We start from the raw sequence: 16806 nt of genomic DNA, 5'->3' as shown, positions 1-16806 counted from the left end.
CTAAAGCAAATAAATAAGATTTTGCTACACAAAAATGTGAGATTCAGATGAAACTGGGAAAGTTTAAAATGGCAAATAACCATGGAAATAGGACTTTATAAATTATGGTGGGTGACCACAGATGGTTACTCTTTCCTTCTCCCCTCCCCACTGAAAGCCTCCTTCTTTGATTCTTCTCTGCCCGCAAGCCAGCTGCAAAGCTGGGGATGGAGCACACCTGACTCTCTTTCCTATAACTTTTCTACTTTCTAATATTAAGCTCCATGGAGCTAGAGGCTTGGGACAAAAAGCAAACTCTTTGGTTAGGACATACTGAGATAGGCCTCTTCCATTATCTACCCCATGTAGTCTTTTCTGGCCCTGGGTAAAAAGGAAAGGGAGGGAGAGTAGTTACACTTTGTCGTAAGAAATACAGGTCAAGGAATTCAGGGCAAGATTGCATGGGAAGGGAGTAATATTACTTCCACTTGCTACTTACACTGTAGACAGGTACCACTGGCCTGAACCCCATTCATGTGTGTTTAAACAGATGGGGAAGCTGCTGCTATATTCTTCTGTCAGACCAATGAGACTTCAGCTATCCATAGTACTAAGAGCCTAATTGTACCTCACATATTGGTTTTACATAAGCCATAATTTTTCTCCCCCAGAGTTGGAGAGTAGAAAGAAAAATGTGGCCTATATTTGGACCAATATCTGAAGTTTTTTTCTTCCCATAAGCACACATAACTGAAAATTATAATGGAAGTTAGTGGGAAAATAGAATGCAGTAAACAAGTTTTAATTTTACCTTTAATGAAGATATCTATTGTATAAAGTGAGGCAAACTGTAGTGGACAGATCAATATTGCTTCTGATGGGAAATACAGTCCAGGAATCACATCTAAAACATTCATATCATGTGTAAGCCTGTACATAAATGAACTCAAGCAGTGGCAGCTTATACGACTAATTAAAAACAAAACACAACTGACCCTTCAAGAAACAATTTCAGTGCCATTTATTAGTTGTGTTTTATTCCCCCTTGCCTTCTCCTTAGACTAGATGAAGATGTCAATCTATAGTTTTAGTCACTGGTTCTTGGAGCTCTCCAGGAAGTCTTCTATGGTTCTGAATTCAAAATTACTTGCTTTGGGGAAAAAACCAAAAACACTAAAAAAGCTAAGTTCTATTGGTAGAACAAATTTTGAGAGTCTGACTAGAGCCCTAAAACTGCATGACTGAGGTCCCCAAGAGTCCCCCTGCGAGGAGGGCAGACAGGCTGATCCACGCTGCCAAAGTCACTGCTAGACTAGGTGGTGTCTAATCAATGAATGATTAGCCATCAATGGAAAATCCAGGACTCCTAAAGAGAGTCCTTCACCAAGTTTTAACTTGTTTTCTCATGCTAAAAAACGAACAAAAACCAAATAAGTCCTGATGGTCTTGATTAAAATTTACCAACTAGAGCAAAGGAAGACCTTCATAACTAGTATCACTTCAGTACTCCCAAAAGCAATCATGGGCCTGTGGCTTTTAAAATTCTAGGGGAAGGGCAACAGCAAGTAGTAGTATGTACTGGAGTCATAAAAGAACCGAATGAACCTATTCACCACAGATCATCACTGAGCAAGGATGACCATAGAGCTAAGGTAGGAAAAACTCAATGGCTTCAGTGTTAGGAAAAAGCTTAATTCAGGAACTCAATACTTTTGCCTCCTTTTCCTAAAGGATTTGTTTTGTTGTTGTTGTTTTACCATGTCTGATGTAAAGTATGGACCCCAAGGAGGAAAAAGTTAAATTAACTTGGCTACATACTGCATGTATTATACTGGCAAGGACTATGAAGAAAGACACTAGAGAAACATTTGAAAGAAAACGTAGGATGTTTTTTTTTCTTCCTCTCAGATTTCCTTTACACCTTGCCTCTTTCTGATGATGATGAAATAACCCAGTCTGCTTTCCTTCTAATTAAAAACATCACTCTCCTCTCCCTGGTCAAAGACCTAAACTTCCAACCAAAACAGTGGGCCCCTTACAGCTCCAGCATCACTCAGAGGGCTCGGCACAGTGCTAAATGTCATTAACAGCTGATACTGAAGCATGAAAAGAAAAACCATCCAAGAAAGCACTGTGCACTAAAGGGCTTTGAGTAGAGGAGTACAAGGGATAGCTAACATAATTTTAATAATCTCCTAGAAAACAAGCATTATCTTCAACTAAAAGGTGAAAAAATAAGCCTGGGACAGGTAATCAGTGATGGAAAGAAAACTCAGGATTGAATTTGACTCCTGCCTTATAAAGCTAAGGTGATGTTCCACAAGAGGGAAAAAAGCTGCAAAATGGGTGTTCTATTCTTAATGGGATTCCAATAGGTCTAGAGGGAGGATGTGGCAGAAAGGTAATGGTTTTCTGTTTACAGAATTTATAACACTTCACCCCTCTGATTCATATTTGTTGAATCTTAATGAGCTTCCCTACTTAGATCTGATAGGAAAAGGAAAATGTAATCTTTTCTAGGACAGAATTCTAAGTTCTAATTCCAACCAAAATTCCCTGGGTCTAAATAATATTTTCCTGCAAAGAACTGTTCCCTGAAGTTCTGGATGCTTCAAGTGGGGTAAAATGCCATGGTAAGACAAACATTTTCAATCTGATTCTTAACAAAAAAACAGCTCCATCAATCAGGACAAACATGAGAGGAGTTGCTATAGCAGCACATGTGAGAACTGGCTCTAGTGATGTTGACTGGATCCCTAAAGGGCTTATCAATCTAGAAGGTCCCAAGAAAGTAAAAGTTCACGAATGGGAAGATGCCCTCCACTCACCAAGGCTGGCATATTGGCCCTGAGAGGCAGTGATGGTTGAGTCCTCTATGAAAGACAATCTAGTGAGTTGGGGAAAAATCAGAACCTAACAGTGATTTCCAAAATTATCTGATCTGAGCTTTAGAGGGGGAGCTACAAACCCCACATATGGGCGTGACAGTTTAAAGCCCTTTGTAAAACTTCAAAGAACTAAATGAACTTTAGCTATTATTACTATAGCAAGCTTTCAGGAAAATGTATCAAACTCCTGAACATATTCCCTTCCCAACAGTACATTAGGAAGCTGAAGAAACCAAAGAGCATCTCAGGTACCCTACCCACCTGAGTCAAAAAAAATGTGTGTGCGTGCGTGTGTGAATGAGAAAGAAAAGAGAGAGAGTGAGAGTGAGAGTGAGAGTGAGAGTGTGTGTGTGTGTGTGTGTGTGTGTGTGTGTGTGTGTGTGTGTGTGTGTGTGTGTGTGTGTGTGTGTGTGTGTGTGTGTGTACACATCATGATGACACTAGTAGCAGAGAAAAGGAGTCCTCCGGAAGCCTACAGCCTGACAACTGACACGCCCAGTTATTGTGTTAATTAATATTCCCAATGCTGATAAAGAACATAGAGGGCATCTTGCCCAGCAAGGGCCTGGAGGAAAGTACTGTCTGGTAAAATTATGCCCACAGCTTGCTGACACTGACCAGCAGGGTGGCAGCTCTGAAGCATTAGTGAATGCCAGCTAGCACCTGGGCCAGACAACTGATGAAAAACTGCCCCTGCCAGTCAGAGATCTTGGTTAGACCCGCCAGCATGGCTCACTTGGAAACAACAGAAAAACGATGGGGTGATAAGATGGAGGGCACAGAGAGGGCAGAGGTTCTCAAATTGTTTTGCAGTTGTGAGACAGCAGCAATGACACCGTGGGAACAACACTAGCAGCTACCTCCAACAGCTGTGAAGGACACCCCTCTCAGGGCATCTCCCTCTTTTCCTGACCCTATCAATGTCACCTTGGGGTCAGTGCCAGAATGATCACAACTGCATGTCCAAAGAGACCGGGGTTCTTTCCCCTACAACCCTTTGTCCAGTGCAGAGAATGTGAGCCTCACAGCCACTCCAGTGTTACTGAGATGAGACCCATCCCTGCCCAGGATGGACAAGCCCACCCGACACCAGGAGAAGCGGGTCTGACTTCTCTCTCTGGTGCAGCACACATACATTACCTGATTTTTCAACGAGGGTAATTACTGACAGGCTACCTCTCCAGCTTCTAAACCCTGCCTATCATCACCACCTTACCTTCTTTCCCTCCCTTGCACTTTGTGTGTATTTGTAACTTCTGAGATGAAACTGTAAACGTGAGAACTCAGTGATCTGAGGTACTTCACATAAACTCACTCAAGTATCAGTCTTTCATTTTTTGAAAGCAAGAACACAGGAAAAACAAGTCCCTTTCCCCTCCCCATCAACAGCAAGTGTTTCTTCCAGCCAGGTTGGCAGTGGCTACCTCTGAACCACATCGCTGATTTCTTGGACACATGACAATAAGTTATTAAGGACAGGATTTGTTCCAGGCAGGCTAGCAGCTGCTGAAGACACCTGCAGCTCCTGCAGGCTGAGTTCCAGTTTGCTCACAGCTTCCCGGAAAGCAAACTTGTTGCGAGTCTGTGGGATGCAGTCTACGTAGCCTGAGCAATAATCCAGCAGCTGGTGCCCAGTGTCCACCAACTGGCTATTGGGCATGGGTTCCGTAATGGCACTGGACAGCAGGTCAGCACATTCTAGCAGGGCTTCTTTGCTGATTTTGTCTGCTGAGATTTTTTCAGCAGCCTGCTTGGTCTTTCTCAGCGCCACTTTGGTGCCTGCAGTGCCATTGGCCATTTTTGCAGGTGATGTGGAACACGTGGACAGAGGCACTTGAGGTGGAGGCATCACTGGCCTCCCAGCTTTTGCACCGACAGGTGCTGTCACTGTTGCTGCCTTTTTTCCACCTTCATGCACTTCTGGTCCAGGCTGCCCTCCAACAGGGGTGTTCTGCTCTTCTGTGAGGTCTGGGCATGTGGGTGGGTGCTGTAAAAGCCTCATCACTGGGGGTGGAGGTGGAGCACACTTTGGTTTTACCCGTCGTGGTCGGTCCTTATCTGCAGAAGATGGGACCTGATGCTCAGATAGGAGCTTGAATTTATTCCCCTGAGAGTCTGTGCCAATGAGCTGGACATCAGCTGGAGCATGCTTCAGAGTGGGTGAAATGAGAACCGGCACTTTGTGGTTGTGAGTGGTTGGAAGTACTGCTGCAGCCTTGGCTGGAGACGACCACCCTGGCCTTTCTCCATCCTCTGGGAGTCCTGCCATCCCAAGCCGGGCTGCACCATTCTTCTCTTTACTCTTAGGGACAGCGGTGGCCCCTGACCCTGCTGAATCCTTATCTAGAACAGCTGCATCCCCTGAAGAGGTGCGGAGAGGAAGAGCTGTGGTGCCTCTGGGTAAAAGTTTGGCTTTTGGTCTGTCCCTAGAGAGGGCAGTGCCGTCCTCTAACTTTTTGGGAATCAGGTCACTTGACCTACCCGTGCTCTCCTCTGGCTGAGAAGAGGTGGACACTGTCCTTTCCAGTTGGATTTTGGACCTCTGGCAGTTCCTGGGAAGGGTCATTGACATCCTATCCTGTTCTGGAAGCCCTGAGGACATGGAAGATGTAGAGTTTGACCTTGGAAAAGGCTTGGAAGCTTCGTCACCAGCAGTGGGTTTACCTGCTCGTAAGCCCAATGTCTTTTTGATTAAGCGTGGTGTAAAGAAGCCAGTGATGCCTGACCACCCACCACCAGTGCTTCCACTACCCCCCCCTCCTCCACCACCACTGCCGCTGTCACCAATGCCATCACCACTGCTATCCTCACTACAAAAGTTTCTCTGGGCAAAGCTCCCCCCGGAGCACTTGGGGGGAACCAGATTCACCTCTTGTTGGGCAGGAGTAAAAGATAACCCATCAGTGTGCTGCAGGGAAGCAACAGATGAGAAGTTACCCGTGAGCTCATATTTCTTGTGAGGCTGATTTTCCATTTCACGGAAGGAGCTGCTGCGTTTGGGAGGTGTGGGAGCATTTCTCTTCTTCATGAAGGAGCTGAAGAAGCCTCCCTTTCTGTCCCTAGTAAAAGTTGTCTCTTTGGCATCTTCCAAGAGGCTACTAGGTGACTTGTCTCTCTGTTTGCGAGGCAGTGCTGGGGATCCGCTAGGAGGCTGTGTGCTTCTAATAAACCCTGAAGAAAATGGTTGAACAAAAATAAGCAAGAGCTGAATCTATAATCAGTCAATGACATGATATCACAAAGTTACTGTCTGTTCCTGGGGTATCTGTAGAATGAAGGCTGTTAAAGTAGTATATTTGAATTCCCAGCAATGAGAAAGGTAAGAGTGGTCATAAATGTGGGGAGAGAGGAAGGGCTACATTTCTAATAACATCAATCTTTCATATACATGGCCTAAAAAACCACAACTGAATTTGGTACCATTGGTTGGGCTTTGATGTAACTCTTTTCCCAGAATTACCAAGGCATTTATCATCTGAGATCAGAATAATGTGGTTAGGTAGACCAAGCTGAAGATAGTTCCTTGTGCCTTGGCAGGATGAAGGATAACCTAAAGTGGTGGGCAAAACTGTCATCATCCTTACCCAATGGAGACCCCAGAAACCCAGGGACATAAAGAAAAGTACCCTGCCCCACTGCTTCTCAGTCTGTTCTGCACTCTGTCATACCTGGTGCTGAGCTGCAAGCAGAGGGCTCTGCGGAGTCTTGGGTCCCATCTATGTTCTCTTTGTTCTCTGCCTGCTTCTTCAGGGTCCTGGTCTTGGAAGGAAGTAAGGGTAACCGAGGAAGGTACGGTACGATGGATGAAGAGGAAGCTGTTCTCCCAAGTTCCTCAGCTACTTCTGTGAGAAGACATACAAGGGTACAGGAAAGGCCAACATGAACACTGTTCTCAACTGGGAAAGGGAAAACTGTTTTAGAGAAGGCAACCAACTGAGGGTGTATTGCAGAGAGGTACCTCGCAAAACATGAAAACTAAATACCTGCCCAAAATCAAGTGCTCTGAGGTACAATGGAGAATGATGACTAAATACACTTTTGAAAATGTCAGACATGAAGGGGAGGGTGAAGGGAAGAGAATGGAAAGTTGGGGAGAGGAATGAAGAAGGGGCGAGGAGAAGGGGAGGGAAGAAGAGAAATTGATTGAAACTGAATATCTGAGGCAGTTAAGAGATGAGCAGGTGGTAAACTCTTGGTTCTTCCATCCGTGGCCTCTTCTCTTGCACAGCCATAGAATTTAGAGAATCCTCAAACTGGTCTGTGACCTTTTAGCTTAATCTCAACAGGAATTCACTTAGATCACAGCACATAGCCACCCCCACAAACAAACATTTTAGGCTACACCTGCACACTAAAAAGAGGATAGATACAATTTGTTCCATTACGTGAATGTAAATTAGAAAACTGCTGGCCCCCTAAATTAGTCAGCCACAGCTGATCTATTAATAGAAAAATGCAATTTAGCAATGCACTTTTACAAAACAAAACTTTGCTTTTATTGGATACAGTCAAAAGCACTGAAGCAGCATCATTTAGACAACAGTACAGTCAAGAAGAGTTTAATAAATTGTGAAATTTTGGAATTTTAAAAATAATTTGTAAATATTTAAATGCTCATTACTTTTTAAAATAACTCAGAAAATATGCTTTGGGCAAGTCTTTACTGATATTTTTTTTTACAACACCTCAATTTCCCCTTGAATACTTCTCCCTCCTCCCTCCCAGAAAGCTATCACATTTAATAAAAAACATTTTTGAAAGAAAAAGAGAAAGAAAAAAAATCTGAAGATCTATGCAATCAGGGTTCTGCCTGGGGTATCTTCTCACGTCTCTTCTTGGGACCAGGCTTGGGCTTTGGCATCATGTTTTTTATCGTTTTTGTGGTTATTCTTTCTTTTGACATGGTTGTAATCACTGTATCAATGATTTTCTTCTGACTCCACTCTTCACACGTCTCAGTCATCACCTTCATTATATCACATTCATATTCCACACTGCATTTATCTCTTCCCCAATCAGGGGATGTCTACTTTGTTTGCAATCTGCTGCCACAAAAAATGCTGTCATCAATATTTAGGTATATATTATAGGGACTTTGGGTTACGTGCTTCCTAGCAGAATCTCTAGGTCAAAGGACACCAACATTTTAGTAACTTTATTTATGTACCAGATGGTTTTTGGAAAAAAAAGTATTACTAGTAACGAAACGTAGGAAAACCCAACAAAGAAACGAATATAACTCATAGAGATTAGCAAAATCTTTCCTAAGTATATTTTAATCCTTCCAAAGATTCATTATTTCAATGATGGGTATTTTCTTCACTACTACAAAGTAAAACCCTTCTAGATTTTTAAAAAGTAGAAAGCAGCTGGTAGCAGAGTGTCAGGATTGGAACCAGAAAGACCCAAGTTCAAGTTTGGCCTTAGACACTTAGCTGTGTGACCTTTGGCAAAGTGCTTCACTTCTGTCTGCCTCAGTTTCCTCATCTGAAAAATGGTGCCTACCTCCCAGAGCTGCTGAGGATAAAACAAGATAATATTTGTAAAGCACTAAATAAATGTTAGCTGCTATAATAATAATGATGATACACAGGCAGATAATTTTTGTTAGTTACTATGACCAAAAACATTTGATACTTGGTAGTCATGTCTATGGTGAGAAGCTGTTTGAACTGAGCAAGACTGGTCCTCAGAAAACATACACAATCTGAGGCTTGACTAATACTTGAAGATTTTGCAGTCTGGAAGGATTTGACAAAGTTTGTGTTCTGTTAGCACAATATGGTGTCAATTACTTAACAAAGGTTCCAACGTATTATAGTGAATTGAATTTTACAAATATTACTTCTTAAGATAAATATACAAACTTCAAAACTAGCAGTTTAAAAATTAATTTGCTTTTTGAAAACAAGGAATTCTTTGTTCTGGGAGCTTTTATCTGAAAGGGAGATAATGGTCTTAGAAGTTATAAAAAAATGATTAAGTTGAATAAAGTCAGGTCAAAGGGAAAAACACTTCAAAGAAGTTAAAAGTTAGAAGCTGATACAATCCTAATTCTTTGATTTTTATTTTAAACCTGTTCCAGGCTCAAGAAGATCATGGCACTAAGCTTGACTAAATAGGAAATGTCAAGGCCCAAAGGACCAGCTGTGCTACATCTAGATCCCAGTCATCTCAGGGAGTCTGCAGCAGGAAGCTCCTTTTCAGACACTTGTTGGTGCCACTTTTCTTTTTCTCATTTGAACTGTTGTTCCTTTGTTCTTGAAGAGGACCATGACATCAGGAAGAGGCTGCCATGACTCTCAAGTGAACTGGATTTATGGGAGACAAGGCTGTGTAAAGGCACCAGTCTCACTTTCTCTTCCAGAGCCACCTGGGTCCAGTGGCCAGATACAGATCAGGACAAATGGAGATGGCCCCCCTCATCTGAACTGTAGTAAAGGAAATGGGCAAAATTCAAATCTGCTTTCATTATCCTTTATTAGATGCTTTCTGAAGATTTCTTCTGTTGCGTATACCAATGACTATAAAATTAACTAATAAAACATTTTTAAAATCATGGTCTAAATAAGATGCTGGTTCCTTTATGAATTGCTTCTACCTCTGGGGTGGTGAGTGACTTCTTGCTCCTGTGCCTTAAACGTTGCCAAATTAAAAGAATTATCAAACTGATTCTCTCAGGAAATTACTAAATTAATTTCCCAGTAAAACTTAACTTTGATATTAAAGACCTAAGATACACATAGGAATGTCCTTCTTTTTCTCCTCCCTAAACAAATAAAACCTATCAGCATTAATATAGTGGAGAAAGTGGTATCCCAAGGCTACAAAGACCCATTCCTTCTGAAGTGTCATCTTTACCAGTGGAACCAGATTCCTCACCTTCAGAGATGCTGGAGTCATGGAACATAGTCTCAAAAGCTTGATGTGTCTCAGCAAAAGAAGGCCTGTCAGAAGGACTCCACTTCCAGCCTGTATCATAAGAAATGGGGTAAAATGTTTAAATATTTCCTGTAATGACAAAAAATCAAATAGAAGAGGGGGTTCTTAACCTTTTTCTGTGCATCAGGAGCCCTTCTGGTAGACTGGCAAAACTTAATCAGAATAATTAAAAAAAAATCTTAATGGAAGGAAATGCTAAATTTCAATCAGAGGTTAGTGAAAATAAAGATGCATATTTTTCCCCATACAAGTTTACAGACCTTCCCCTTAAATCTATCTACTGATCTCTGAGAGGAGGTAGTATTCATGAGCCTCTGTGGTTAAGAACCCCTGAACTTGGGGTTTGAAGAACTAATGGCACATGCACAAGATAGGAAAAACCTGGCTAAGTAAAACAGTTCAGATGAAAATGAACTGTGGGTTTTAGGAGAATGAAAATTTACTAAGTTGTTGTGACACGAAATACCCTGAAAAATTAATATCATCTTAGGCTTCATTAAAAAAGGTAAAATATCCACAGTATGAAGGAATTAATAGTTTCACTATATTCTGCGCTGGGGTGGTGAGGGGAACTGGGGTCAAGTCATATGAACATCATCACTTCAAGGGAAGACTTAGGTAGATATGAAAAGACATCTTCAGGTATCTGAATGGCTGTGAGGTGGAACATGAATTAGGCTTGTTCTGCTTGGGCTCAGAGGGCAGAACTGGGAACAAATGTCTACGTTGGAGAAAGGTAGCTTTAGGTTTAATATAAAGAAAAATGTCCTAATAGCCCTAACAGCAATTAGGGTTAGAAATAGAACCAGTTGCTCTTCACTGGTGGTCTTTAAGTGGAGACTAAACAATGTTACCAAAGGAATTCCTGTAGATTCTTCCAACTCTGAAATTTTCTAATGAGATTCTTCCCCTCAGATAAACATTGGGCAAAACTGTAGAGGATGAATGTTTATTGACATGGAAAATGCATGTGAGGGTGCTGACAGAGCAGATGATAAACCTGATGACAGGCCCCAGACCCAGAAGGGCCAGTGGCAAGCTGAAACACTGGGGCCCCACAAATGACACAGTTTGGTCTCTGCTCTCAGGATGAGACTCTAATGGCTTATTTCTTCTGGGGAAAAGAGACATTGCAGGTATCTCAGTGCCCTTCACCTTTAGAAATAATCAGTTCTATTTTAATCTCTGGATCTCAGTTTCATCAAGAAGGAGCTCCCAATTCTGACAAGCTAACACAGTACCATGGGGGACATCCTTAGTCAGCGAGATAAAAACTTTATGACCTGAGTCTAACATGATCACAGCTTAATTCTTCACCACTAATCCTCCCCATCTCCTAGCCCTACTAGATACCCTTGCTATTCACAAAAGAAGCAGTATTCAAATACTCTCCAATACACTCCACGGTCATGTGGCTGGTTGTTTAAAGAAGCTCTCCCTGAACCTTTCATCCTGAAAGCCTAAAGAAAATCTTATCTTTTTGCTGAAGATGTCAACTTTCTTCAAGTTAATTGGGGCACCAGGTCTAATGATAATTGTTCCTCTGACTAAATGAGACCCTACAACATGTAATGTGATTTGTCAGTTGGCTGGATACAGCAAAGGCCTAGCCTCTGTATTAAGTCTAGCAACCCAGAGAGATAAAGTGTTCCAGATTCCTTCAATCATCCTGAGTTACTGATTTAATCTTTCAAAACAATGCCCACAAGTACTTACATGCCCTCATAAGTTCATAAACTTTTGGTGGACACCCTTCAGGCTGCTCCATTCGATATCCTTTCTCCAACAGATCATAGACCTGAGACAGGTCAATACCTGGATATGGTGACATGCCATAGGTTGCAATTTCCCATAACAGTACCCCAAAGGCTGTACAAGGAAATAAAAAACAAAACAAACAGATATGCCTTTTTTCTGATATACTACCTTTTCTCATAAGTTAACTTTATTGTGAGCTTTGGGGGGGTTGGGAGGAGGGGCATCATATGCTACTGTTAACGTCTCCTATCATGATCTATCTATTATAGTATTTGCTACAGTAACTATTGCACCTCCAGGAATCAAAGAATTTTTCCCTTCAACCTCTTAGGATGAATTTATATCTTTTTTTGGCTGCATGACTCCAGATTTTTCACTAAATAAAACATGAGATAGAGGACAAGCTATAACATAAGGGAGTAGGCCATCATCAAATTACTTCTGGACTGCTTCTTCATCTATTTCAAAAGTTATAAGGCATTTACCCTTCCCTTTAAGGCATCTGAAGAGTATTTTGCATTTTGAGGAACAATCCTAGAAGTTTCAGTTAATTTTAAAATTGGAGGTGCATTCAGGCAAGATTCAAAGTAGGGGGAGGAGTCTGATGGTACAAGTCACAGGCACTTTTGAGCTTGGGATCACTGGTCAATATCCTACAGCTCCTGCTACAGACAATTTATTCCACAATTTTGTTTCCAATTAGTTATGCTTCCTAAAAATTCTAAGGCGGAAAAAAAGTCTGTAAGAAATAAAAAATGGAAGCACAGAGACTATAAGTGAATGATGAGAATTTACAGTCAATGTTTCGAGCCTTTTTATGCCATTGAACCATATTGTTTCCTGAGGAGGCAAGAACTAAATTAGTAGCCGGACCGACCACTGATGAGAGAAGCCACCCTTAAGCCCTTTCAGAGACAGACAGAAAAACACTGTGTCCACAAGGCCTAATAAAATAGGAAGGGGAAAAGTTTACTTTTACAGAGGCTCTTTAGAACTGCAACATAATCACAGAGGATCTGGTGGGGAAAGGAAAATGAGCATCACCAAAAATCAAATGCTAGAGAAAGGTGTAGGCCATTTATGAAAAGCAGGAAATCATACAATTAGGCCAAAAGAAGTATCTTTCCTTCTTACCCCAGACGTCAGATTTGATTGAGAAGGTATTGTAGGCCAGGCTTTCTGGTGCTGTCCATTTGATAGGGAATTTTGCTCCAGCATGGGCAGTATAGGTGTCTCCAGTCATTAATCTACTTAAGCCAAAATCAGCAACCTTGACCACATGGTTCTCTCCTACTAAGCAATTACGAGCTGCTAAATCTCTGTAGGAGAGAGAACACAGACATAACTGCATTCGCAGTGAAGTCAGGTCTTTAGTATTTCATTCAGGGCCTTCAAGAGTGACAACTTAGAGAAGATGCTGACAGAAATGTCATTCTCGTGAAAAACTATATGTAACAGAGAATTACTTCTAACACTGAGAAACCATCAAATGGTTTTAGGCTTCGGTGGTTCCAGAAAAAGGTTAACTCCCTAAGAATAATTTCCCTGGCAAGCATCTTTGTGTTTGCTCTGTGTGTGTATTCAGTGTTAGATACTATGTTAATATGCTACATATTTATTACTAGAAGGGAGTTAGGCAAGGTGATCTGAAAGGTGCCTATGACCCATCCCCCATCACTGCACGAGGTAAGGCTAAATTTCTACATCAAACCACTAGGTGGAGCAAACGAACTAATTATGTAATCAAAGGCCAAGGGGGTCCTAGTTAATGCCAGGCCTTGGCTAATGAATCTGAGTGTGAGGGGTTCTATGAGACATGCTGCCAGGAGGTCCCTCTGGGGGCCCCCCGTGGTTGTCAGGCCTGCCTAATCACTCACCGATGGATGAAATTTTTTTTCTCCAAGTATTCCATGGCAGAAGAGATCTGTGTGGCCATGTAGAGCAGCACCACAGCGCTCACCTCTTCTCGGTTGCACTCCCGCAAGTAGTCGAGTAGGTTTCCATAGGGCATGTATTCAGTCACTATATAAAAAGGTGGCTCCAAGGTACACACCCCTGATAGGCCAGAAAAGGTCAAAGGTAGAGAACATTTTTAAAGAGGCTGTCGTTGAAGGTCTCACCTCCAAACCACCCCAATCGTTCTGGTCAGTGAAGCAACAGTGAACCACTGGGTTACTTCTAAAACTCCATTCTCAAGAGCCTTTTTCTCCTTTTCTCACAATATACCCTTGATACTGATATGACCAAAAAAAGGATCCCATTCCTGAGGATGCCCCTGGTCTCCTCTTTTGTCTTGTGGAAGTTCACTGGTTTCATGGGGTTTACAGAAGCCAAAGCAAAGGCACAGATGGCAGAACGTGACTGAGATTCTTTGCATCCTCAAAATAACAATAGCTGGCACCTACACAGCGCTTTAGGTTCAAAAAGGGCTTTAGATATATTATTTCTATAATAGCCAAGTGTGGAGCATCAAGTGATTGTCCAGGATCGCACACTGAGTGCTAGAAGGGGAATAAGAATCCAAATCCTTAAAACTCCAAGTCCAGAGCCTTTTCACCATAGGACAGTGTGTACCTCTTAGGCTACTGGCCCTGCCCACCATCCACATGCATGGCTTCTAATAGAATGATTATTCTACTATATATTGAATTACAGGTTGTGAGCACATGCTTAGCAAAAGGGCTTTTAAAGTGTTTCAGTATATCTGCATGTTGATGAAAAATGTATTTCAGCCTTCTCTGCCAAGTTCATGGTACACATTGTTAGGACTAATACTATCAGGATATTTTGGCCTTTATCAAATACTCATGTGAGTTGACAGTTCCTGAGAACTTGGTCCCATCCCATTTTTCCAGCCTTATCACACATTACTCCTCTCCGTATACTCCATAATTCAAACTCATTTTGCTGATCCTCACAGAGAATATTCTACCTCCTTTCTGGGTAACTTTAGATTGGCTGTCCCTCTCCTTGTCTCTCCCATTTTTTTAAAGACAATTCAACTGCCAAGACTTAGCTCAAGATTTTCTGAATATGGACTTTTCTGGGTCCTGCAAGAGTACCTAATACCTTTCTCCTTTAGGGTCAGCTTGTATTTGGCTCTGTATGTTTTATATGTACCTACACATGTGTATCTTGTCTCTTCTGTTAGAAATCAAGAACCACTTAATTTCTGTCTTTGCATGCTTAGCATCTAGCATTCAAGGTGCTTCATAAATACTCGCTGATTGAACAAATCCTTTTAGACTGTCGTCTTAGTTTTTCTTGAGTGAATTCTTAGCATCACCGAAAAAGTGAAAAGGGCCTAAACGTTCACAGTATGTTTATGTATATGTGTGTGTATGTTTTTTAATTTCACTGGTTGAAATGGTAAAAGCACCTATCACCAACTAGCCAGCTTAATGGTGACAAGCCTCTCTGTACTGAGACTGATCCTGAGAAAGCAGACAGTCCATTGTTGGGATAGTGTTACTCATAAACAAACAAAAAAGGTTGATTAATTTGTTTGAATTTTAACAGAGTGAGGACAAAGATAAGGGAGAGAAATATATAAGTTTCAAAAGGGGAAACAAATTGAAAAGAAGTAGAGAACAGTAAAAGGATGAGGAAGACATAATATAATCAAAGTATAAGGCAAGAATGGGGAGAGCTCTTAGAGTCAGTACAGAGGGAAGAGTCCTGCGTAGGTGACCGGGCATAGCCCCAAGGCTTCCTCCTAGCTCTGTTCTATCTGATGCCCCTGCTGAATCAGGTAAAAGGATGAACTATAGTAACATTTTTTAATAAAGTCAAGGCTGTTTGTTTCTCAGGCGATTCTCAACAAAGTACCTAAGTTGTATAAGGAAGCCTGCAATGACACTTTTTTTTTAAGGATCCATTCTGAGAGTATCCATTACAGTGCTTCCAAAAAGACAACTCAGAAATTAGAATGCCGATTAAAGAATTTGGGGAAATCTGATGAAAAGATAAGGAAACCTTACCTAGCAGCTGTACTAGATTAGGATGTTTGATTTCTTTCATCACAGCAGCTTCTTTTAAGAATTCTTCCACCTCCATGGTGTCTTCCTAAAAAGAAAAGAAAAACAGAGAGAAAATACCCTTTCTTAGTTACTCCAGGACAGTTTACCTCTCTGCCACTTCACCTCCAAACATAAAAGTCGAAATAGGAAATGAATTCCAACACATGAATTCTGAATACCTCTTTTAGTTTGTTATATGAAGAACTACTCCCCACTGACAGGCAGAGGGATAACCTTGAGTCTACCTACCATTCAAGCAACCTAAAAAAACTAGAATTCTGGAGTAAATTCCAACTGTCAGATGAGTAAAGGGCAGCAATCATGACCTAAAAATATCCTAATCAAAGGGATTGTTTTTTTTTTCCAGAACTCAGTCATTCTTTCTCCTTTTTAAAGGAATTCAACAGCTGCTCACGGTTTTCTTCTTCCCAGCTCCTGCCTGTTACTAGCAAACTTCAATACTCACAGAGATACACCTTCGAACTATCTAAATTTCCAGTTCTTCGGCTTCTTTAAGTTCCATGACCTACTCCTTCATTACCACTCACATATGGTTCTCACCATTACCCAAAGTGTTCCAATTCTCTCCTTAAAAACTCTGATGTTTCCCTGTATTATGCAAACCTTCCATATTCTTCCCTCTCTCTAAGACCTCCAACCCTACTACTCCTTAGAACTTTCTCTGGCTATCATGGGTTTTCATGATACTGACCTCTTCTAGTTTGCTTCTTCCACATCTTGACTTCTCAGTCCCTTTTGACGACTCACCCATATAATGTCCTTTGTGGGTATTCGCCAAAGTTCTACCCTTCTTCTCTACTCATAAACTCCCATAGATTTAACTATTGTCTCTAGGCAGATGACTGCGGATACAATCAGTCCCAATCTCTCCCCAGAGCTTTAGTCCAACATCACCAGTTGCCTATCAGTTACTTTAAATTGGATGTTATAGACACATCCCAAACTAAAATTGAACTCAATGTATTTCTTGCCAAACTTTCCTATTTTCTAACAAAGGCACCATCATCCTTTGTTGGGATTGGAAGCTCAAATCCGTGTGGATGGTCTCGGGTGGGTAAAAGTGGGACTTCTAAATCTTAGAGTCTTACGAGGCCCTCCATGAACAGCGGGGGTTCGAGAAGGTCAGACTGAGCTAGCTCGGCTAGCTCGGGTATTTCCGCCTCTCCCCAGGAGATACGTGATGGGTGGAGTCTCCCTGC

The 16806-nt window shown here is 41.7% G+C and overlaps 1 protein-coding gene across 10 annotated transcripts in view; it reads right to left on the bottom strand.

Moving 5' to 3' along the window:
* Positions 1-774: 774 nt before the first annotated feature.
* ABL2 (ABL proto-oncogene 2, non-receptor tyrosine kinase) overlaps positions 775-16806 on the bottom strand; it is an 85249-nt gene continuing 69217 nt past the window's right edge. For 7 of the 10 annotated variants that reach the window (XM_072648527.1, XM_072648530.1, XM_072648526.1 and 4 more), the window contains 7 exons: positions 15548-15632; positions 13445-13622; positions 12702-12886; positions 11526-11678; positions 9750-9839; positions 6536-6709; positions 775-6038 (listed from right to left, as the gene is read on the bottom strand). In XM_072648527.1, coding sequence (XP_072504628.1) covers positions 4288-6038; positions 6536-6709; positions 9750-9839; positions 11526-11678; positions 12702-12886; positions 13445-13622; positions 15548-15632 — 2616 coding nt within the window. In that variant the 3' untranslated portion in view covers positions 775-4287. The remainder of the gene's footprint in view (positions 6039-6535; positions 6710-9749; positions 9840-11525; positions 11679-12701; positions 12887-13444; positions 13623-15547; positions 15633-16806) is intronic. The other 3 variants (XM_072648534.1, XM_072648533.1, XM_072648535.1) reach the window with 1 other exon arrangement.

This window comes from Notamacropus eugenii, chromosome 2 (genome assembly GCF_028372415.1).
Source record: "Notamacropus eugenii isolate mMacEug1 chromosome 2, mMacEug1.pri_v2, whole genome shotgun sequence".
In the NCBI taxonomy this organism is placed as follows: domain Eukaryota; kingdom Metazoa; phylum Chordata; class Mammalia; order Diprotodontia; family Macropodidae; genus Notamacropus; species Notamacropus eugenii.
The sequence above is the reverse complement of the archived record's forward strand: the minus strand, read 5'-3'. Positions and strand labels throughout refer to the sequence as shown.